The sequence below is a fragment of the Meles meles genome, chromosome 8 (genome assembly GCF_922984935.1).
Source record: "Meles meles chromosome 8, mMelMel3.1 paternal haplotype, whole genome shotgun sequence".
Taxonomy (NCBI): domain Eukaryota; kingdom Metazoa; phylum Chordata; class Mammalia; order Carnivora; family Mustelidae; genus Meles; species Meles meles.
The window spans coordinates 18,772,037-18,795,074 of NC_060073.1; the positions used below are offsets into that span (position 1 = coordinate 18,772,037).

General features: G+C 41.8%; 1 protein-coding gene across 10 annotated transcripts in view; it reads left to right on the forward strand.

Annotated features, from left to right (window-relative positions):
• Positions 1-393: 393 nt before the first annotated feature.
• AGBL2 (AGBL carboxypeptidase 2) overlaps positions 394-23,038 on the forward strand; it is a 42,373-nt gene continuing 19,728 nt past the window's right edge. For 4 of the 10 annotated variants that reach the window (XM_046017773.1, XM_046017771.1, XM_046017777.1 and 1 more), the window contains exons 1-9: positions 394-884; positions 1,053-1,185; positions 1,452-1,515; positions 2,546-2,680; positions 7,056-7,109; positions 8,413-8,595; positions 13,951-14,058; positions 20,270-20,423; positions 22,119-22,901. In XM_046017773.1, coding sequence (XP_045873729.1) covers positions 1,150-1,185; positions 1,452-1,515; positions 2,546-2,680; positions 7,056-7,109; positions 8,413-8,595; positions 13,951-14,058; positions 20,270-20,423; positions 22,119-22,901 — 1,517 coding nt within the window. In that variant the 5' untranslated portion in view covers positions 394-884; positions 1,053-1,149. Of the gene's footprint in view, positions 885-1,052; positions 1,244-1,451; positions 1,516-2,545; positions 2,681-7,055; positions 7,110-8,412; positions 8,596-13,950; positions 14,059-20,269; positions 20,424-22,118; positions 22,902-23,038 lie in introns of those variants that run through there. The other 6 variants (XM_046017772.1, XM_046017774.1, XM_046017778.1 and 3 more) reach the window with 6 other exon arrangements.

Below are 23,038 nucleotides of genomic sequence, written 5' to 3' on the forward strand. Positions count from 1 at the left end.
AGAGTCCCAGCATTTAGAGAGCACGAAAGGGAAGGCAAAGAGAGAGGGAGAGAAAATCCTATGCACACTCGGGGAGTCTGAGCCAAGGCAGGGCTTGATCTCGCCACCTGAGCCCAAGCCAAGAAACAGATGCTTAAGGGAGTTCGGAATATTTTCATGGACCACTAACTGTCATTGTCACCAATCCAATTTCGATGCCCGAGAAGCGGGGCTGCAAGATGACCTGAAAGCAATGCGTCTGAAAAACGGGTCTGGCCGCACTGGCGCACATTTCCCAAGATCCCACCCAGGCGCCGGGGGCGGGGCTTCGCTCCCCGGAAGCGTCCCGCTGTCCTGCCCTCCCGCTTCCGCCTCGAGGTTGCTAGGCTACCGGTACCCTAGCAGAAAGCTGTGGCGGGCGAGCGCCGGGAGCGTCTCAGCGCTGCGAGGCTCGGCAGCCGTCCCTGCTGTGCGGTGGCCTCCCGCCTCGCTGAGGTTTCTCTGCTGCCGCAGGCATTGCACACACCCCTGCTGCCCCAGACGGGCCGGGGAGCAGAGGCGGTCGCACCCTTCCCTCTGCCCTCCTAGGAAATCTCTACGCCTCCTCTCCGACTTTTCAGGGAAACTACCCCTCACCACCTTCCCCGGCACTAGGAAGCCCTGAACCACCCTGAGTTCCATTTTCAGGTCCCGCTCTCCGGGCGCCCGACCTTTCTTTTTTTTTTTTTTTTTATCTACTCCGAGGTAACTCGGTCGGATCCCTCCATCCCCATTTCTTTCACTTTCCCGTCGCGTCCTGGTCAGGGGTATCTCCCTCCTCCGAGAGGGAAGCATGGGAGCAGCAAAGGTCCCGGCGCCTCGGGAGGCGCAGACTGGAAGACAAGCCCCCCTCCCTCTTTCCTCAGGTATGCCTCGGGCCTTCAAGAGTAGGAACCAGAAGCCCAGTGCTTGTACGTTTAAGAGGCTGGATTGGCTGAGAGAGGGTTTCATAAAGTCGCGTGAGAGCCGCGCAGGTGGTGGAGGGTGGGGTGAAATCGGCAGTTTTTTTCAGTTGTCCTGTTCTGGTTTTTTAGCTTCTGTGTAATCAGCTGCCTTTCTGGAAACTGGGCAGGTGTTGTGGCTGGATGCCGGTGTCACTGACTGGTCTTCAGCATACCATGCAGAAGTAACATGTTCCCAGCATTGGAAACAGAGCTAAAGCAGGAGGTCGGTACACCCCCCTCTCCAGGAACTCCACAGAAATCCAATACTACTAGATTAGAAGGTATATTCCGGTGGCACCTTTTTCTAGCAGGAGATCTTGATCCCCAAGATAGAATAATTTGCATGAATGTCTTTCAGTTGGTTTGTTTACAGAGTCCTCACGAACTCAAGAACTGTTGTCCTCTGCAACGATTTTTGTGTGCCTTTTGTTAAGAGTTCAGTATTATTTGAAAGGACTTTCCTGATTGATTTGGCTTTTCTTTTCACAGACTCTTCCTGATCCCTATGAAGACTTTATGTACCATCATCTTCAGTACTATGGCTATTTTAAAGGTAATATCACATTCTTACCTAGCATCACCTTTCCTGCCTTCATGGAGTAAATGGTTAGATTAACTGGAGAGTTACACTCGGATAAATTAATGATGGCTCTTCTAGCACCAGGGAAGATGAAGGGAAGTGCAAAGTACTTCATTATTGATCTGCTTTGTAACCTCTCTTGAGTGCCTATGTATACAAGGGTCTGTCTATCCTTGTACCAATACCGCCACCCTTTCTTAAGTACACTATATGGCATTAAATAGTCTTGATAATCTGGAAAGACATGTCCTCCGTCTGTTGTTTGGAAGTATCTTCACCATTCTTGCCTTTAGCATGTAATTTCAGTATTAGCTTGTGATATTTAAAAAATTGGAATTGCATTGAATCTACAGATCAAATTTCACAAGAAATGAGAATTTTCCAATAGTGGGTTCTGCAATTTCTTTTTTATTTTCATTTTGGGGGTTGTTCAGCAACCTATGAATATACTCTAGTTCTACATTTACAAAGATCTTGCTTAATATCTCCCAATAAAGAGTTATAATTTTTTCATGGAACTTCGTATTATTATGTCACTGTAAATGGTATCTCTTTATGTTTTTATTTTCTAACTTTGCTCCTGGTATTTAGAAATAAAATCAAGTCTCAGTATTGATTTTCTTTCTATCAACCTTATTAAATTTTCTTACTATTTCGTTTTTAAAGTGATTCTTAGTTTGTTGAAAACTGAATTTCCAGTTTGCCAGATTCAGCAGAGCCATCAAGACAAAGCAGCTTTGGGCACCTTGCTCTTTCTACCCCACCATGCTGCTTCTCAAGTCTCTCCTCACTGTAAAATGGAGTATATGTGCTTAACTCACAGAAATTAGAATATGAAAGCTCTTTAGAAAATGGGATGTATTCTTGTAAAGACCTGTAGTGGTGATGGGTAGTAACAGAAGTAGTGGCAGTTTTGGTAGTAGTAGTGGTTTGGGTATTGACCTAGATGTTACAGGTGATGAACCGGCCTCCCAGCACTTTTAATTACATTGTGTATTTGTAGCTCAGAGAGGCAGTTTACCAAACTCAGCCACGCACCAGCATGTTTGGAAGAATAAGCCTCCCTACCTGGTGAGTGGCTCTTTTGGGGAAAGAGAGGATGTGATACCAGACCCACTGCAAAAGGAGAAGCTACTATGTGAGTAATGATCAGTGTGTATGAGCCCCAGAAACCTCACTGCCTTGAGCCACTTCTTGGGGTATTCGGGAGAACATGGCCTAACATGGGGAAAGCCAGAGGAATAGCCTTGGCCAGTTTCTGGCATCACTCAAAAATGATATACCTAGATCCACTTTGGATTGCAGGCTTATTTTATTTTATTATTTTTAAAAGATTTTATTTATTTTTATTTATTTTATTTATTTGTTAGAGTGGCAGGCAGAGGCAGAGGAAGAAGTGGGCTCCCAACTGTGCAAGGAGCCCCATGCAGGACTAGATCCCAGGATCTAGGAACATGACCTGAGCCGAAGGCAGCCACTTAACTGACTGAGCCACCAGGGCATTCCTGGATTATAGGTTTAAATTAAAATACTATACATTCTAGATTCCTTTTCTTCAAATTATGGGAAACTTTGTTAAGACATTGTGGTCGAGAGTAACACACTGATTTTTACACAATTGTGGTGGGTATATTTGTTAAGGCACTTTGTGTAAGAGTGTGGGAAACCAATTTCAGCTAGCTTAAAGATAATTTTAAAAAATACATGTATATATTTATATAATATATTTATATATGTATGTATATATGTATTTAAAGACCAAGAAGGGGAGGCAGAGGGAGAGAAACAAGCAGACTTCCCGCTTGGATTGGAGTTCAAAGCAGGGCTCGCTCCCACAACCCTGAGATCATGATTTGAGCTGAAACTGAGAGTTAGACGGTCAACCGACTGAGCCACCCAGGCAACCCCGAAAAATAATTTTTCACAAGGATTTCAGAAGTTCCTTTGGAATCTAAGGGCAGGAGTACAGATGAATTTCTCCCTCAATACATAACTGTCCAAACATCACAATTCACTTTTCCCCATATCCTCCCTAATCCCAGTTCAGGCTGCCATCATTTCTCACTGTTGAAAGAGCCTCAGTAATTGGTCTCCTGAATTCTTCTCTTGTTCCTTGCTAACCCCTTTCAAGCCATTTTCCACACAGCATTATTCTTTTTTATATGCAAATCTGATTGTGTCCTTTTTCCAGTTAAAACCTTTGAATGACACAAAAGCCATAAAGTACCGTTAATAAAGCAAAATAACAAACTTTAAAAAAGGTTGTGACAGATATGTCAAAGGATTACTTTCTTTACTATAGTAGCTCTAATACGTCAGTATATAAAAGGTGGCCAAATACAAAAGTGGGCAAAAGACCTGAGCAAGATTTTCGTAAAAACAAACACAGTCAGGGTACCTGGGTGGCTCATTCAGTTGGGTGTCTGACTCTTGGTTCCTGCTCAGGTCATGATTTCATGGGTCTTGGGATTGAGCCCTGTGACAGCCTCTGTGCTCTTTGGGGACTCTGCTTGGGATTCTCTCCCTCTGCCCCTTCTGCGTGCATGCGTGCATGAGTGGGAGCTCTCTCTTTCTAAAATGAATAAATAAATATTTAAAACACACACACACAATTGGGGTGCCAGGGTGGCTCAGTCATTAAGCGTCTGCCTTCGGCTCAGGTCATGATCCTAGGGTTCTGGGATGGAGCCCCACATCAGGCTTCCTGCTCAGCAGGGAGTCTCCGCCCTCTCCCTCTGCCTGCTGCTCTGCTTACTTGTGCTCTCTTGGTATGTCTCTGTTAAGTAAATAAAAATCTTTAACGTGGGGCGCCTGGGTGGCTCAGTGGTTTAGGCCGCTGCCTTCAGCTCGGGTCGTGGTCTCAGGGTCCTGGGATCGAGTCCCGCATGGGACTCTCCGTTTGGCGGGGAGCCTGCTTCCCTCTCGCTCTCTCTACCTGCCTCTCTGCCTATTGTGATCTCTCTGTGTCAAATAAATAAATAAAATCTTTAAAAAAAAAAATCTTTAACGAAAAGAATATTAAAAACCACACACACATGCGGTCAATAAGCTTATGAAAAGATGCTCAATTTCACCTCTAATTAAAGATACAAACCAAAATGTCAAGGTTCCATTTTTTTAATTAATGGGATTTGGGCAAAAATAATTTTCCAATTACACCTATACATATAGGTCAGGGTATTGGGGAGCACTCTCCTACACTGCTCTTAGGGCTGTGGATGGGTAGACTACTTTAGGAAGACAATTTGGCAATATTTGGGAAATTTTCTTATTAGAAATTTCTGCATAACCCTTGATGCAATAATTCTATTTTCAGATAGATGTTTGCTCACAGCCCAGTGCCCTGAAGGCTCTTCCTTTCTGCGTCCCACAGCTCCTGGCAGGGAGTAGAAAGGCAGGGGGTGAGCAAAGGAAACTCATCTGGGTAGGATGGCTTATGAGCCAACTGATTGCCCCTCTTCCATTTCCTCCTGCCACATTTACTGACACTCAAGACAATAATAAATATTTGCAAGCCTCGATATCATAAACACCATGATATTCAAAATCCGCTGGTAGAGGTAACAAAATGTGAATTAGTTTTAGTGTGTAGTAAATGATAGGGCTTCTTTTATTCATGTTTTGCTCATTGGCATGAAGAAGATTCTTTTTTTTTAAAGATTTTATTTATTGGGGCACCTGGGTGGCTCAGTGGGTTAAAGCCTCTGCCTTCAGCTCAGGTCATGATCCCAGGATCCTGGGATCAAGCCCCACATCGGGCTCTCTGCTCAGCAGGGAGCCTGCTTCCTCCTCTCTCTCCCTGCCTGCCTCTCTGACTAGTTGCAATCTCTGTCTGTCCAATAAATAAATAAAATCTTAAAAAAAAAAAAGATTTTATTTATTTCACAGAGACACAGTGAGAGAGGGAACACAAGCAGGGGGAGTAGGAGAGGGAGAAGCAGGCTCTCGCCAAGCAGGAGCCCGATGCGGGGCTCGATCCCAGGACCCTGGGGCCATGACCTGAGCCGAAGGCAGATGCTTAACGACTGAGCCACCCAGGTGCCCCAGAAAATATTTTTTTTAATCATATTTGAAGCAAAGCATTTTTTTTAAAGATTTTATCTATTTATTTATTTGAGAGAGAGCACGAGCTGGGGGAGGAGGGTCGTTGGGAGAGGGAGAAGCAGACTCTTGGCTGAGCAGGGAGCCAGACATGGGGCTTGATCCCAGGACTGTGGGATCGTGACCTGAACCAAAGGCAGATGCTCAACCAACTGAGCCATCCAGGTGCCACACAAAGTGTTTTTCTAAAAGATTTTATTTATTTTAGAGAGAGAACGTGAGCAGGGAGAAGGGCAAAGGGAGACAGAAAATCTTAAGCAGACTGTGTGCCCAGGGCAGAGCTTGAGGTGGGGCTCAATCCCAGGACCCTGAAATCATGATCTGAGCCGAAATCAGGAGTCCAATGCTCAACTGACTGAACCACCCAGGTGCCCCAGCAAAGCATTTTTTTTTTTTAAGATTTATTTATTTAATTTAGAGAGGGAGAGAGAGAGAAAACAGGTGCACGAGGGGTAGTGGGGGAGAGAGAATCTCATGCAGACTCCATGCTGGTCATGGAGCCTGATCCCACAGCCCTGAGATTGACCTGAGCCAAAATCAAGAGTCTGAGACACCCCAGCACCCCACCAGTTTGCCTTCTTGCCAGCAGGTTCTGAGAGTACCTGTTTACTTACACCTGTGTTGGGATGAATGTGAAAACACACAAATGATTTTCCTGTCTGTTAGGTAGTAAACTAGTTTCTCCATGTCATACTGATTTACAGTTCTTTATGAGGGAAATGGAGCAAGTTTACCATCTTTTCAAATGTTTATTGTTCCCTCCCCCCATTAAACTAGGGAAAAGATTAAGAAATAGAAAAAATAGAGCCCTGAAATTTAAAAAAAAAATTTTTAAAGAAAAGACAGGTGTCTGGGTGGCTCAGTTGGTTAAGCCTCCAGCTCTTGATTTCGACTCAGGTCTTGATCTCAGGGTCATGAGATCAAGCCCTGCCTTGGGCTCTGCCCGCAGCATGGAGTCTTGTTGTCCCTCTCCCTCTGCTCCTCCCCACCACCACAGGCTCTCTAAAATAAATAAATTAAAAAAATCTTTTTTTTTTTTTTTTTTTTTAAAGAAGGAACGAGGGTGCCTGGGTGGCTCAGTCGGTTAAACGTCTGTGTTTGGCTCAGGTCATGATCCCAGGGTCCCAGGATGGAAGTTCAAATCAGGCTCCCTGCTTAGCAGAGAGTCTGCTTCTCCCTTTCCCACGCACCCCCCACCCCCTCATTATACCCTTGTGTGCGCTCTCTCTCTCTCTCTCTCAAATAAATAAACAAAATCTTTAAAAAAAAAAAGTGGGGGGAAGGAAAGAAATGGATAAATGGGGCCCTAACTCAGGGTTGGGGGGCGTCAGTGAAAGGGATAGAGAAAGAGAGCAGAGAAAAGAAGTCACAAATCCTTAGGACAAACCGTGCCTCCTCCTTCCTTTTTCTAGGGCCCACCTGTCTACCTTCCACCGTGCGCAGACAGATAGAGGCTGTGAGCAGAGGTATTCCTTGTCCTTCCAGACCTGAAAACTCAAACTGCTTTCTGGGAGTTGTCTTCACTCACTGCTCTCCCGCCATATCTGGCATTCCCACAACCAGGGGCCTTCTTCCTTTCCTCCCCTCGCCTTTCCTTTCTTTTCCTTCTTCCTCTCATTTGCCTTCTTGTTCTCTGCCCCAGAAGCCTCTTTTCCTCCCTTTTTTCTCATTCTGTTTCCCAAGAGCTCATCTTTCTCTCCTGCCCTGCACACCCCTCACCCCACCCCTTGGCCCCTTCTTCATTAGTCTCTCTGTCCTCCCAACCACTGTTTTTTGATCTTGAAAGTTAATTTGTAGATTGTTTCACTGTAGTTAATAAGCCTTAGGTATTTTTCTCTAAAATGCTAATGGGAGAAATAAAAGCTTCCTCTTTTGCCTCTCTCTAAGCAAAAATAATATGACATAATTTGATTAAAGACAAAAATTGGGGCGCCTGGATGGCTCAGTGGGTTAAGCCTCTGCCTTTGGCTCAGGTTATGGTCTCAGAGTCCTGGGATCAAGCCCCTCCTTGGGCTCTCTACTCAGCAGGGAGCCTGCTTCCCCTCTCTGCCTGCCTCTCTGCCTACTTGTGATCTCTATTTATAATAAATAAAACCTTAAAAAAAAAAAGACAAAAATTTTCAGGGCATCTGGGGGCCTAAGTCGTTGGGCGTCTGCCTTTGGCTCAGGTCATGATGCCACGGTCCTGGGATCAAGCCCCACGTGGAGCTCCCTGCTCATCTGGGAGCCTGCTTCTCCCTCTCCTTCTGCCCCTCTCCCTGCTTGTGCTCTCTCTCTCTGTCAAATGAATAAATAAAATCTATTTTTTTTAAGATTTTATTTATTTATTTGACAGACAGAGATCACAAGTAGGCCGAGAGGCAGGCAGAGAGAGAGGAAGGGAAGCAGGCTCCCTGCTGAGCAGAGAGCCCGATGCAGGGCTCGATCACAGGACCCTGGGATCATGACCTGAACCAAAGGCAGAGGCTTTAACCACTGAGCCACCCAGGCGCCCCTAAATAAAATCTTAAGAAAAAGAAAAGACAAAAAATTTTCTTTGAGCTTTACATTTAAATATTTAATAGACTACGCAGAATGTTAATGTAACTTTTTGTAATTTCGATGCTGTAATCCTAGACTGAATCTTCTCTTTAAAGGAGACACATGTCTAGGATTGTGCCCCTGTGCTCATATTGTAATAACAGTGCTTCAAGTTAGTCATCAAGGTTGAGCAGCCAAGTCCCCAGGGAGAAAAAAAAAGCCATTCACTCATTCCCTTTCCCCTTGCAGATTCTCTCATGCTTCGTTCACCACTTAAGAGCAGACAACTTCTTCATGATAAATTTGGAGAAGTAAAGCCATGTCTTCAAGAACCACGAGATCTCTTCGCCTTCTTCTCCAGCAGCGGGCCACTGCAGGCTCCAAGGTGGCCAATAGAATGTGAAGTCATCAAGGAAAGCCTTTGTCATATCGGTAATGTGACTTATGTGTCGTGGTACTGCTGTTCTGACAGACATTGTTTTTTTTAAAACAAAGATTTTATTTATTTAGTTGACAGAGAGAGAACACAAGCAGGGGAGAGGCAAGCAAAGAGAGAGGGAGAAGCAGGCTCCCCATTGAGCAGAGAGCCTTCTGCGGGCCTCCATCCCAGGACCCCACGATCATGACCCAAGCTGAAGGCAGACGCTTATCCGACTGTGCCACCCAGGCGCCCCCTGACAGACATTGTTATGAGAACTTATGAAGTCCAGCATACTGAAGTACAAGGCAGGGCAACGTATATTAGCTCATCCTGAAATGATTACATACTGATACATACTGATAAAGTAAAAAGTTACACTACTGTGTAAACTCAGATGCTTCTGAGGCTATTGGAATGGGAGGATATCTTTCTAGAGGCCAAAATACATCAATACTTAAATCTGTTTTCTAGTATTCCTGTCTCAGTATTAATATGGTTGGTTGAGTTTTATGAGTTGTATTTTTACCAGCTTTGGTATAATTGATGAATACTATATGTACCAGAACATAGTGGTTATTGTTTTTAATTGTATTTCAAGTTTGTTGGAGTTTTTTTTAATGGGAATGATGGAGACTATTTTTGTGAGATTGCTGGCTATATCTCTGAGCTATTGGTGGTGCAGGTACAATCTTTAGCATTTGTTTTATGAGGCATTTCTGAGGTGGGTTCCATTGAAAAGTGGAGACTTTTCTAGTGGCTGGAACACTTGTGGCTATCAAGCACTGTGTCTCTGTTTTAGACTGCTAGATAAACAACTGGATGTTTCTTACTTTCACACTTTCCTCTTACACTGTTCATTCAGTATGTATTTATTAAGCCTCTGCCGTATGGTAAGTACAGCACTCGTGTTACAGAATGATGATGAACAAGATGGAGACACCCAGAGTTCGCATACGGGTAGGGATGCTGAAGATACACCCAGGGCATTGCCTAGAGTTTGGTCCCTCTGGGAACACTTAACCCGAGCCTGGAAGATTAGGGAGGGTTTCTGAGGAGTTGACATGTAAGCTAAGATCTGGTAAGTTACAAGTGATCCAACTGAGAGGGTCAAAGAAAGTATTCCAGTTAGAGGACATGGAAAAAAAGCCTGGCATGTCTGGGTAACCAGGGAGTACTGAGCATGAAAGACAAGAGCTAAAGCTGCAAATATAGGGATGTGCTCAATGTCTTAACTGCGCACAGAACTGCTCTTTAGGTGTTTGAAAATGTGGGGGAGGGATGGCATTTTGAGTTGGTACAATAGCTGAGAAGTCCTAAGAGCATTTGTCCCTACCCCGGACAATTTTTGGATTAAAGTCCAAGTTGATCTGGATGAACAATGGGATTTTGCTATTCCTATATAAAATAGGCAAAGAAAATTCCTATGAGGATTTTAGACTCAGTTCCAAGAGAGAGCAAAAAGTGGGAAACTGGAATTTAATAATCACATTATTGCAGGGGTAATCCACTAAAGCACGAGATTTTTTTTTTTTTTTTAAGTAAGCTCTATGTTCAACATGGGACTTGAACTCACCACCCGAAGATCAAGAGTTGCATTCTCTACTGAAAGAGCCAGCCAGACACCCTAGCACTAGATCTTTTAAAAAGATCATTTAAAAATACACTTATTTTTTTAATTTCAAGGAAATTTAATAACAAGCACCTTATGGTTTCAACCAAATTGACAGCCTCATCACTCCCTATCACCTTAAAGATAAGAATTTAGCATTGTTTTATTACTGAGCTGTGCCTTTATTATTTCTTCTTTATTTTTTTTCAAGTTCAGCCAATCAGAAAATAACATTAGAGGCAGTAAAAAAATTTTTTTAAGGACAGATTTTGGAGTAATTCCAGTGAGGTTTTAGGCCCAGATCTACCTACTAACTGTATGACCTTGAGCTAGTTATTGTTTTTTTTTTTGTTTTTTTTTTTGTTTTTTTTAAGATTTTATTTATTTATTTGATAGAGATCACAAGTAGGCAGAGAGGCAGGCAGAGAGAGAGAAGGGGAAGCAGGCTTCCTGCTGAGCAGAGAGCCGGATGTGGGGCTCGATCCCAGAACCCTGAGATCATGACCCGGGCCGAAGGCAGAGGCTTAACCCACTGAGCCACCCAGGCGCCCCTAGTTATTGTTTTTTAATTCAAGTTTATTTAAACTGAAAAAACAGGGGTGCCTAAGTGGCTCAGGTATCTGAGCATCTAACTCTTGATTTTAGCTCAGGTTATTATCTCAGGGTCATGGGGTTGATGCCCACATAAGGCTCTCTGCTCAGCGAAGAATCTGAGATTCTCTCTCCCTCTGCTCCTCCCCCTGAAATAATAAATAAATAAACCTTGAACTGAACAAACAAAACCAATTCACCCATTTCTCCCACCCACCTCTGGCAACCACCAATGAGCTTGGTTTTTCTTTTTGCTTTGTTGTTTGTTTTTTGAATCCAGTGTGTAAGAGAAATCATACAATATTTGCCTTTCTCTGTCTTATTTCACTTACCATAATGTCCTCAAGGTCTGTCCTTATTGTTAGAAATGACAAGATTTCATTTTTTATAGATGAATAATATTTCATTGTATATTTATACCACAATTTCCTTATCCATTCATTCATTGATGAACACTTATGTTATTTCCATATCTTTGCTATTGTAAAGGATGCTGCAGTGGGGGTACACTTATCTTTTTGAGTTAGTATTTCCATTTTCTTCAGATCAATACCCACAAATAGAATTGCTGGGTCATATGGTAGTTCAATTTTTGATTTTTTGAGGAACCTCCATACTATTTTTCCATAGTGGCTGCACTAACTTAATTTCCACCAACAAAGGGTTCCCTTTTCTCCATATCCTTGCTAACACTTGTTATTTATAAGTGGAAATAACACTTATTATTTTGTGTGTGTGTGTGTAATTTTTTTATAGATTTTTTTTCATTTAGTTTCTTTTTTTATCTCTGGGTCGTGAGTTCAAGCCCCATGGTGGAAAAAAAAATCAGGGGTGCCTGGGTGGCTCCATTGGTTAAGTGTCTGCCTTCCGCTCAGGTCGTGATCCCAGAGTCCTAGGATGAGCCCCCAGCCAGGCTCCCCTCTCAGCAGGGAGCCTGCTTCTCCCTCTGCCTGCCACTCCCCCTGCTTGTGCTCTCTCTCTGACAAATAAATAAATAAAATCCTTTTTAAAAAAATGAAAAAAAATCAGGGAGCATGAAGTCTCCAGCTTTGTTCTTCTCTCAAGATTCCTTTGGCTATTCAGAGTCTTTATGGTTCCATAGAAATTTTAGGATTATTTGTTCTATTTCTATGAAAATGCCATTGGACATTTAAAAAATATTAATTCTTCCAATCCATGAATACCTTTTCACTTATTTGTGTCTTCTTTAATTTCTTTCATTAATGTCTTACAGCTTTCAATATATAAGTTTTTCACCTCAGTTAAATTTATTCCTGGGTATTTTATTCTTTTGATAAAATTTTAAATGAGATTGTTTCCTTATCATTTGTTAACTATCTTTCTGATAGTTCATTACTAGTGTATAAACATGCAACATATGTTTCTGTATTGATTTTGTATCTTGCAATTTTACTGAACTTATTTATTCTAACTGTTTTCGATCAAGTCTTTAGTGTTGGGGCACCTGGGTGGCTCAGTGGGTTAAGCCTCTGCCTTTGGCTCAGGTCATGATCTCAGGGTCCTGGGATCGAGCCCCGCATTGGGCTCTCTGCTCAGCAGGGAGCCTGCTTCCCCCTCTCTCTCTACTTGCCTCTCTATCTACTTGTGATCTCTCTCTATATATCAAATAAATAAAATATTTTTTTTAAAAGTCTTTAGTGTTTTTTGCATGTCATGTCATCTGCAAATAGTAACAGTTTGACAGTTTTACTCATTCCTTTCCAATTTGGATGCCTTTTATTTCTTTTTCTTGCCTAATTGCTCTAGCAAGGACTTAAAATTCTATGTTGAATAAAAGTGGCTAGAATTGGCATCTTTGCCTTGTTCCCAATCTTAGAAGAAAGTCTTTCAGCTTTTACGTTTTGTTTTTTAAGGTTTTATTTATTTATTTGTCAGAGAAAGAGAGAGAGATGCAGGACTCGACTCCAGGACCTTGGGATCATGACCTGAGCTGAAGGCAGGTGCTTCACTGACTGAGCCACCCAGGCATCCCACAGCTTTTTACATCTGAGTATGCTTTTAGCTGTGGACTTTTCATATATGGCCTTTATTATGTTGAAGTTCCCTCTATACTCACTCTGTTGAGTTTTTATCATAAATGGGTATTGAATTTTGCCAAATGCTTTTTTTTTTCTATCAAAATGATTATATGATTTTTACCCTTCATTTTTTTGACTGTGGTATATCACCTTAACTAATTTGCAGAACCATCTTTGGATCCCTGGAATAAATACCATTTGATCAGGTATATAATCCCTCTAATGTATTGTTCAATTTCAATTGTGTTTTTGTATGCCCTTGGTGTTCATCATTGGCTACTATACTTAAAATAATACTGAGAAGTTGCCCAAGTCCCATATAAGAAATTTTTAAAATTGAGTGTTAATGAAAAACTTTTGTTTACCCTGAAATAATTGATATACTTGTTCCTCTATAGTAATAAAGAAGTACATAGCTAAACTTATTTTCCTGACTTTAAAAAGAAGCTTGGCACGCCTGGCTGGCTCCATCAGTGGAGAATACAACTCTTGATCTTGGGATTGTGAGTCCAAGGCCCATGATAGGTGTAGGGATTACTTAAAAATACAATCTTAGGGGCGCCTGGGTGGCTCAGTGGTTTAAGCCGCTGCCTTCGGCTCAGGTCATGATCTCAGGGTCCTAGGATCGAGTCCCGCATCGGGCTCTCTGCTCGGCAGGGAGCCTGCTTCCCTCTCACTCTCTCTGCCTGCCTCTCTGCCTACTTGTATCTCTCTCTGCCAAATAAATAAATAAAATCTTTAAAAAAAAAAAATACAATCTTAAAAAAATTAAAAATAAAAATAAATAAAAAGTAGCTCAGGGCCAAATTTTAGAGGGTTGTTATAGGTCAACTATATTGACCTTTCTGGCTTATTTTTAACTCTTCTATTTAAAGTTTATACTTCTGAAAAAAAAAATAAAGTTTATACTTCTGTTGTATACGCTTTTTTGTTAAAAATCACCTCATGGTCTGTATGGAAAGAAGCAAGACATAAATTTACAAACAAATCAGAAACTTAGGGTGGGATTTGGTTTGATTCAACCAAACTAGTCGCTTGAGTAAAAATTGTTATACTTGTATATTACTTTTGGATAAAGAACCTTTTATATTATTTCTTATTTTGTGCTTTTTAATGTTTTCTTTCAGAGTGGGTTCCACCTCAACCAGAATATTTCTATCAACCTACAGGAAATGAAAAGTTACCAGAAATTGTAGGAGAAGAAAAAGGCACAGTTGTCTATCAATTAGACTCAGGTATTGTTATTTACACTGAACAGTCAGTGATTAATCATGACAAAATTATAATAACATATTTTCTGTTATAACAGTGTTTTTTTTTAATTTTTTTAAAATTTTTTATTTATTTGACAGAGAGAGATCATAGGTAGGCAGAGAGGCAGGCAGAGAGAGAGGAGGAAGCAGGCACCCCACTGAGCAGAGAGCCCGATGTGGGGCTCGATCCCAGGACCCTGAGATCATGACCTGAACTGAAGGCAGAGGCCTAACCCACTGAGCCACCCAGGCACCCCATAACAGTGGTTTTTAAAAATCTGTTGTTTAGGGGCACCTGGGTGGCTCAGTGGGTTAAGCCGCTGCCTTCAGCTCAGGTCATGATCTCAGGGTCCTGGGATCGAGTCCCGCATCGGGCTCTCTGCTCAGCGGCGAGCCTGCTTCCCTCTCTCTCTCTCTGCCTGCCTCTCTGTCTACTTGTAATTTCTCTCTGTCAAATAAATAAATAAAATCTTAAAAAAATAAATATATATATAAATAAATAAATAAAAATCTGTTGTTTAGTGATAAATAAACTGTCTTTCCAGACCAACCTAAATAGGAACCCTAATATTCATGGCCAGTCAGCTTTAAAATTTCAGTTGTTTTTTTAAAATGATGGTATTATGTCTTTTTTTTTTTTTTTAAGATTTTATTTATTTGACAGATAGAGATCACAAGTAGGCAGAGAGGCAGGCAGAGAGAGACAGAGGAGGAAGCAGGCTCCCCACTAAGCGGAGAGCCCGATGTGGGACTGGATCCCAGGACCCTGGGATCATGACCTGAGCTGAAGGCAGAGGCTTTAACCCATTGAGCCACCCAGGCACCCGATGGTATTATGTCTTAAGAGTTCTAAGCCCAGAGAACCTGGGTGGCTCAGTTGTTAAGCATCTGCTTTTGGCTCAGGTCATGATCCCAGAGTCCTGGGATCCAGCCCCAAATCGGGCTCCCTACTCAGCTGGAAGCCTGCTTCTCCCTCTCTCACTCCCTCTGCTTGTGTTCCCTCTCTCACTGTGTGTTTTTCTGCAAATAAATAAATAAAATCTTAAAAAAAAAAAAAAAGAGGGGCGCCTGGGTAGCTCAGTGGGTTAAGCCTCTGCCTTCAGCTCAGGTCATGATCTCAGGGTCTTGGGATCGAGACCTGCATCAGGCTCTCTGCTTAGCGGGGAGCCTGCTTCCCCTTCTCTCTCTGCCTGCCTCTGTGCCTACTTGTGATCTCTCTCTCTGTGTCAAATAAATAAATAAAATCTTAAAAAAAAAAAAAGGAGTTCTAAGCCCATTTTAGAGCTTCTTCTGTGTCATTCCCCTTCCTAAAAATCAGATATTGGATATTCGGGGAACTTACTCTTCTTTTCTCCATCTCTGTGTGTATTTTAGTAATTACTTTGTAGTATGTGCATATATGTGCATACATTTCCTATGTGGTTAATTAATTTCCATTAATTTGTAGGCTTCTTACAAGTAAAATCCACTTCTTTTTAAAAAATTTGTAGGACAGCAATAGCAAAATATACATTCTTTTCAAAGACACATGGTACATTCCCCAGGATACATTATATGCTAGGTGGTAAAGCAAGTCTTAATACACTTTAAAAAATTGAATCATACAAAATATGTTCTCTGACCACAATACAATTGAATTAGAAACCAACAACAGTGGGCGCCTTGGTGGCTCAGTTGGTTGAGCATCCTACTCTTGGTGTCAGCTTGGGTCTTGATCTCAGGATCATGGGTTTGAGCCCCATGTTGAGTTCCATGCTGGACTTGGAGCCTACTTAAAATTAAAAATTTTTAAAAATCAACAACAGAATGAAATCTGGGAAATGGACAAATATTTGGAAATTGAACAGCGTGTTTCTAAGTAACCCATGGGATAAAGAAATCATAAGGAATATTAAAAGATGTTTTAAACTGAGTGAAAATAAAATGACATATCAAAGTTTTAAAGGATGCAGCTAAGCACTGCAAGGTAAATTTGTGGCTTTAAATGCCTATATTTGAAAGGAGGAAAGATCTCAAATCAATTACCTAAGCTTTCACATTAATAAATTAGAAAAATAAGCACAAACTAAGTCCAAAGCAACCAAAGGGAAGGATATAAAAAAGATAAGGATGGGAATCAGTGAAATGGAAAACAGGAAAATAATCTGGAAAATCAAACCAGAATTGGTTTTTTGGAAACATCAACAAAATTGACAAAACTTTAGCTGGACCAACCATGAAAAAAGAAGAGGAGATACAAATTACCAAGATCAGGATTAGAGGGGACAGAAAATCAAATCTACAAAAATCAAAAGAATTACAATATACAACTTAATGCCAACAAATTAAACAACACAAAAGAAGGGGAAAAGCTATTAGAAAAATACAAATTACCACAACTGACTCAGGGAGAAACTTTTTTTTTTTTACACGATTTTATTTATTTACTTGACAAAGATCACAAGGAAGCAGAGAGGCAGGCAGAGAGAGAGGGGAGGGGGAAGCAGGCTCCCCGCCAAGCAGAGAGCCTGATGCAGGGCTTGATCCCAGGACTCTGAGATCAGGGACCGAACTGAAAGCAGAGGCTTAACCCACTGAGCCACCCAGGGGCCCCTCAGGGAGAAACTTTAAAAGTCTGAATAGAATAAAACAAAGAAGTTGAATTAGTAATTAAAAATCTTCCTGCAGGGGCGCCTGGGTGGCTCGATCAGTTGGGTGGCTGCCTTTGGCTCAGGTCATGATCCCGGGGTCCTGGGATCAAGCCCCATATTGGGCTCCCTGCTCAGTGGAGAGCCTGCTTCTCCCTCTCCCTCTGCCTGCTGCTCCGCCTACTCATACTCTTTATCTCTGTGTGCAAAAAAACCAAAACAAACAACAACAAAAAAAACTTAAAAAAAAAAAAGCCTTCCTGCAAAAGGGTGCCTAGGTGGCTCAGCCAGCCTAGTGTCTGGCTCTTTGGTTTCTGCTCAGGACATGGTCTCGTGGGTCATGTGATCAAGCCCTGTCTCAGGCTCCACACTCAGTGGGGACTTTGCTTCAGGTTCTCTCCCTCTGTCCCTCCCCTCACTTGTTCATAGGTTTTCCTTTCTCTCTCTCCTTCTCTAAAATAAATAAATAAATCTTTTTTTTTAATCTTTAAAAAAATTTTTTTTTTAAATTCCTTGGCCAGATGGGGACAGGGCTTGTTTGAATTGTATCAAACATTTAAAGATGAAATAGTACTAATCCTTCATAGACTCTGAAAATAGTAGCTGGAGGAAATATTTCCAACTTTTTATGAAGCTAGTATTCAAAGTTAGACATCCTAGGAAAACTGTATTCCTTACAAATATAAATACAAAAAATCCTCAACCAAATACTAGCATATAGGGGCATCTGGCTGGCTCAGATGGTAAGGTGTCTGCCTTTGGCTCAGGTCATGGTCTGCAGGGTCTGGGATCGAGCCCCCTTGTGGGGCTCCCTGCTCAGTGAGGAGTCTGCTTCTCCCTCTGCCTCAGCCTCTCTCCCTGCTCGTGCTTGCTTTTTTTCTCTCTGTATCTCTCTGTCTCAAATGAATAAATAAAATCTTAAAAAAACACAAATACTAGCAAATCAAATCCAACAGCTTATTAAAAGGGTTATATAACATGACCAAGGGGGATTTGTACCAGGAATGCAAGGGTGGTGCGAGCTAAGAAAATCAACGTGACACACCACGTTAATAGAACAAAGGGAAGAAACACACAGTCATGTCAACTAATGCAGAAAAAGCATAAGAACATTCAGAAAACTAGGAATAGAAGAGAATTCCTCTGCTTGAAAAGGATATTTATGGAAAGGATGGATCAATTTCACACTCACTAAAATAGCTATAATAAAAATAAAGACTAACAAGTGATGGGTAGGATATGGAGCTGGTGGTAATAACATTTAAGACAGAAAGGAGATGAAGGGTGCCAGGTTGGTTCAGTCATTAAAGCATGCTGGAGGATGGGAATTTTGATCTCGGGGTCATGAGTTCAAGCTCCCTATGGGGATATGGTATAAAAATTTGCTTTAAAAAAAAAAAGAAAGGAGATACAATATTCAAGAGAATGAACCTGGAAATGTAATTGGAACCTTCCCAAGGAAGAGGAAGTAGCTTTGAATTAATAAGGTCAAGATGCCAAGTTAGTAATAGGAAGGGACATGGCAAGGTAAAGAAGCTGCCAATAAGGGCATCCTTTGGGGTACCTGGGTGGCTCAGTCAGTTAAACGTCTGCCTTCGGCTCAGGTCATGATCCCAGGGTCCTGGGATTGAGTCCCACAACAGGATCCTTGCTCAGCAGGGAGCCTGCTTCTCCCTCTGCCTGACCCTCCCCCTGCTTTGTGCTCTCTCTCTGACAAATAAAATCTTTTTTTAAAAAAAGGGGGCGTCCATTATCATCACTAAAAATCATCTGATACTTATTGCACACAAAGGTACAAGAGCTAATCAGAACTTCTTTTTTTGATATTTATTTATTTCTTTGAGAGACAGAAACCAAGCAAGAACAGGAGGGGCAGAGGGAGAGGGAGAGAAAATCTCAAGCAGACTCTGTGCTCTGCATGGAGCTGATCTCATGATGCTGAGATGACCTGAGCTGAAACAACTGTCGGACACCTAACTGACTGACTGCCCCATGGTCAGCATCTTTGTTGTTATCAGTCACTAGCTGACTGGTGGATAATATTAATACCTGACAATATAATGCAAGTACAGTAAAAATCATTTGCAAAGTGAAATTATCCTTACAGGACATGCAAGATTTTATGAAATTGATGAATGTTGAAGAATTACTTGAATCACTTGGAAAGTCCCTGACAAATGAGAATCTAGAAATTTCTTGTCAGTTAACAAGGAGAAAATCAACAAAAGATGACAAAACAAGTTCTTCTAGACACAGTGATAAGACTATTGTGGTATAAAGTCCTTGGAAAAACTATGAGCCTTAAAATAGTTCTGCAAAAGTAACTGTAAAATTCAAAGATGTCATATGGTGGTCTCACTGAATTTGTCTGAAAAATTGCAATCTAGGGCCACTGGGCTAGCTCATCAGTGGAGCTTATGATTCTTGATCTTGGGGTTGTAAGTTCAAGCCCCATGTTAGGTGTAGAGATTACTTAAAATAAAATCTTTAAAAACAAATTACAAGGGCATCTGGGTGGCTCAGTCGATCAAGCTCTTGGTTTCTGCTCAGGTTGTGATCTCAGGGTCATGGGATTGAGCCCCACCTGGGGTTCTGCACTCAGCAGGGAGTCTGCTTAAAGATTCTCTCTCTCTCTCTCTGCCCCTCCCAAAGCACATTCTCTCTTCCACCCTCCCAAATAAATAAATAAAATATTTTTTTAAGTTGCAACCCCCACCAAAAGGATAGAAAGAGATGATTATAATCTAAGTTTTGTAAATAAAATAAATTTTATATTTTGTTTATTTTAGCATCATTTTAAAGATAAACTCTCAATCATAACCTTTTCTTTTCTCTAATTACTATGATATTTTTGTTCCCTTCTTAAGTTAATTCACACATGCCAATAGTCAAACTTCTAATTTTTTTAATATTTAAATCTGGAAGGATATACTAAAAAATTATATGGAGTATACTTTATTTTCTCTTTATTGTCTTTCCTTTACCTTCTTAAATTTTTTTATTTATTTTTTAAAAAGATTTTATTTGTTTATTTGACAGAGAGAGACAGCAAGAGAGGGAACACAGCAAGGGGAGTGGGAGAGGGAGAAGCATCCTTCCCACTGAGCAAGGAGCCTAATGTGGGGCTTGATCCCAAGACCCTGGGATCATGACCTGAGCTGAAGACAGATGCTTAACAACTGAGCCACCCAGGTGCCCCATCATTTACCTTTTTTTAATTAATAAATAGGTACCTTTTTTTTTAGGATTAATAATGTAAATGTTTTTAGACACTCTGTGTGTAACATCATTTGTTTGAAAACATGCTTTTAAGTTAGGGCTGAAATGGGTACAAACAGTATCTGAGATGCCAAGGGCACAGGCCATGCAGCCATACACCACCTTAAAGGTCTTCAAAGAAATCCAATATTTAAAATTAAAAATCTCAGCAAGCATGGTTGGAAATCTGAATATTCATTACTGTTAACCTAGAATGGCATTGAACACACAGAAGAGCTCAGTAAATATTGCCTGGATGAATGGGTTCTAGGTGGAACCTGCCCTGAATATGTCTGTCTCATCCGCAGTGCCCACCGAAGGTTCCTATTTCACCAGTGCCAGAGTGGGAGGCAAGCGAGGTATTATCAGGGAGCTTGCCGTCACACTGCAGGGACCTGAGGATAATACTCTCCTGTTTGAGTCAAGGTTTGAGAGCGGGAATCTGCAAAAAGCCGTCAGAGTGTGAGTAATGGGAATTTCCCGAGGGGGCGATAACTGGAGGGACTGACCCATGTCTTCAGGAGTCATATAAGGAGTCAGTACTGTTTTTGAAAAAGAGAGAGGTGGTAAGAAATGGTCATGAGGATGAAGAAGAATGGAATAATTGTGACTCATTTTCCCCCAGAGCAAAAATTTACCTACATTTTTTTTCTGCTTGTGTAAGAAATTAGTGCTCATTTAAAATTTGTATTAATAGGGGCACCTGGATGACTCAGTAGAGCATGTGACTCTTGATCTCGGGGTCGTGAGATAGAGCCCCACCTTGTGGGTAGCAATTACTTATATAAATAAAACCCTTTAAAAATGTTTTGTGTTAATAAACATGCAGAATGTTAAAAAAATGAAGTCCTATAATCATACCTCCCCAGATACACCAGCTGTTAACAGCCGAGTATATATGCAATAATTTCCCCCCCTTTCTGTTATGTATAATATGCAGAAATGATTTTTTTTTAAGATTTTATTTACTGGGGCACGTGGGTGGCTCAGTGGATTAAAGCCTCTGCCTTCGGCTCAGGTCATGATCCCAGGGTCCTGGGATCGAGCCCCACATTGGGCTCTTTGCTCAGCCTGCTACCCCCCCACCCCCTCTGCCTGCCTCTCTGCCTGCTGTCTATCAAATAAATAAATAAAATCAAATAAATAAATAAAATCTTGAAAAAATAAATAAAAATTTTAAAAATAAGATTTTATTTATTTATTTGACAGAGAGAGAACAGGTAGAGTAGCAGAGGGAGAGGGAGAAGCAGACTCCCTGTTGAGTAGGGAGCCCAATGCAAGGCTCCATCCCAGGACACTGGGATCATGACCTGAGCCAAAGACAGACGCTTAGCCTACTGAGCCACCAAAGCACCCCAGAAATTATTTATTTTTTTAAAAATAGCATGATGGTATATGTACTGTTTTATAAGTTGCTTTTTGCCACTTAATAAGTTTTATTTATTTTCTTATGACAGTACCAGAGATTTATCTCTTTATTTTTAATAATTCATATTATTCATTTTCTTTTTTTTTTTTAAGATTTTATTTTATTTATTTGACAGAGAGAGAGATCACAAGTAGGCAGAGAGGCAGGCAGAGAGAGAGGAGGAAGCAGGCTCCCTGCGGAGCAGAGAGCCCGACACGGGGCTCAATCCCAGGACCCTGAGATCATGACCTGAGCCGAAGGCAGCAGCTTAATCCACTGAGCCACCCAGGCGCCCCTTCATTTTCTTTTTTTAAAAGATTTTATTTAGGGATGCCTGGGTGGCTTAGTTGTTTTATTTATTTGTCAGAGAGAGAGACAGCGAGAGAATACAAGTAGAGGGAGAGGCAGGCAGAGAGAGAGGGAGAAGCAGGCCCCTGTCAAGCAAGGAGCCCAACACAGGGCTCGATCCCAGGACCCCGAGATCATGACCTGAACCCAATGCAGATGCTTAGCCAACTGAGCCACCCAAGCACCACCCCCAAGCAAACTTTCTTTACCTAAATTTCTGCCAACATTATAGTATGAGTAGGGGGAACATGTAAATTAGAAAATTGAGGCTTGATGTAGCAGGCTTTTCTGTTGTAATAAGATCTGTTTTTGCCAGGGGGAAACAACACTTTTTTGGATTTGCTTTTTGAGGGGGAGGGGTGTGAGGTGACAGAGACAGTCTTCAATTTTCTCCATTACAGAGATACCTATGAGTATGAACTCACCTTGCGAACTGACCTCTACACAAACAAACACACTCAGTGGTTTTATTTTCGGGTTCAGAACACTAGAAAAGATGTGACCTACCGCTTCACCATTGTCAACTTGCTAAAACCCAAGAGCCTTTATACTATAGGGATGAAGCCACTCATGTACTCCCAATTGGATGCCGACACCCACAACATTGGCTGGAGGAGAGAAGGAAAGGAAATCAGGTACTTCAAGAACAACACGGAGGATGGGCAGCAGACCTTTTACTGTCTTACGTGGACCATCCAGTTTCCGCATGACCAGGACACATGCTTCTTCGCGCACTTCTACCCATATACGTACACTGACTTACAGTGCTACCTGCTGTCTGTGGCGAATAACCCTGTCCAGTCTCAGTTCTGCAAACTCCGAACATTATGCAGGAGCCTAGCAGGAAATACCGTCTACCTGCTCACCATCACCAACCCATCCCGGACCCCGCAAGAGGCGGCTGCAAAGAAAGCTGTGGTCTTGAGCGCCCGAGTCCACCCTGGAGAAAGTAATGGCTCATGGATCATGAAGGGCTTTTTGGACTTCATCCTTAGCAACTCCCCAGATGCCCAGCTCCTCAGAGATATCTTTATCTTCAAAGTGGTTCCTATGCTAAATCCAGATGGAGTCATCGTGGGGAATTACCGGTGTTCGCTGGCAGGAAGAGACCTAAACAGGCATTATAAAACCATTCTGAAGGAGTCCTTCCCTTGCATCTGGTACACCAGGAACATGATCAAAAGGTGAGCCTCTTGATCTATTGATCTTCCTCCGAATGCTGTGAGCACCCTGATGGGTGCCGGGGCTCTTCTTATGTAGGACTCAGGTGTGGCTTCGGAGACTGTCTTTACTTCTCTGTTTGCAGTCATATAGGTGTGTT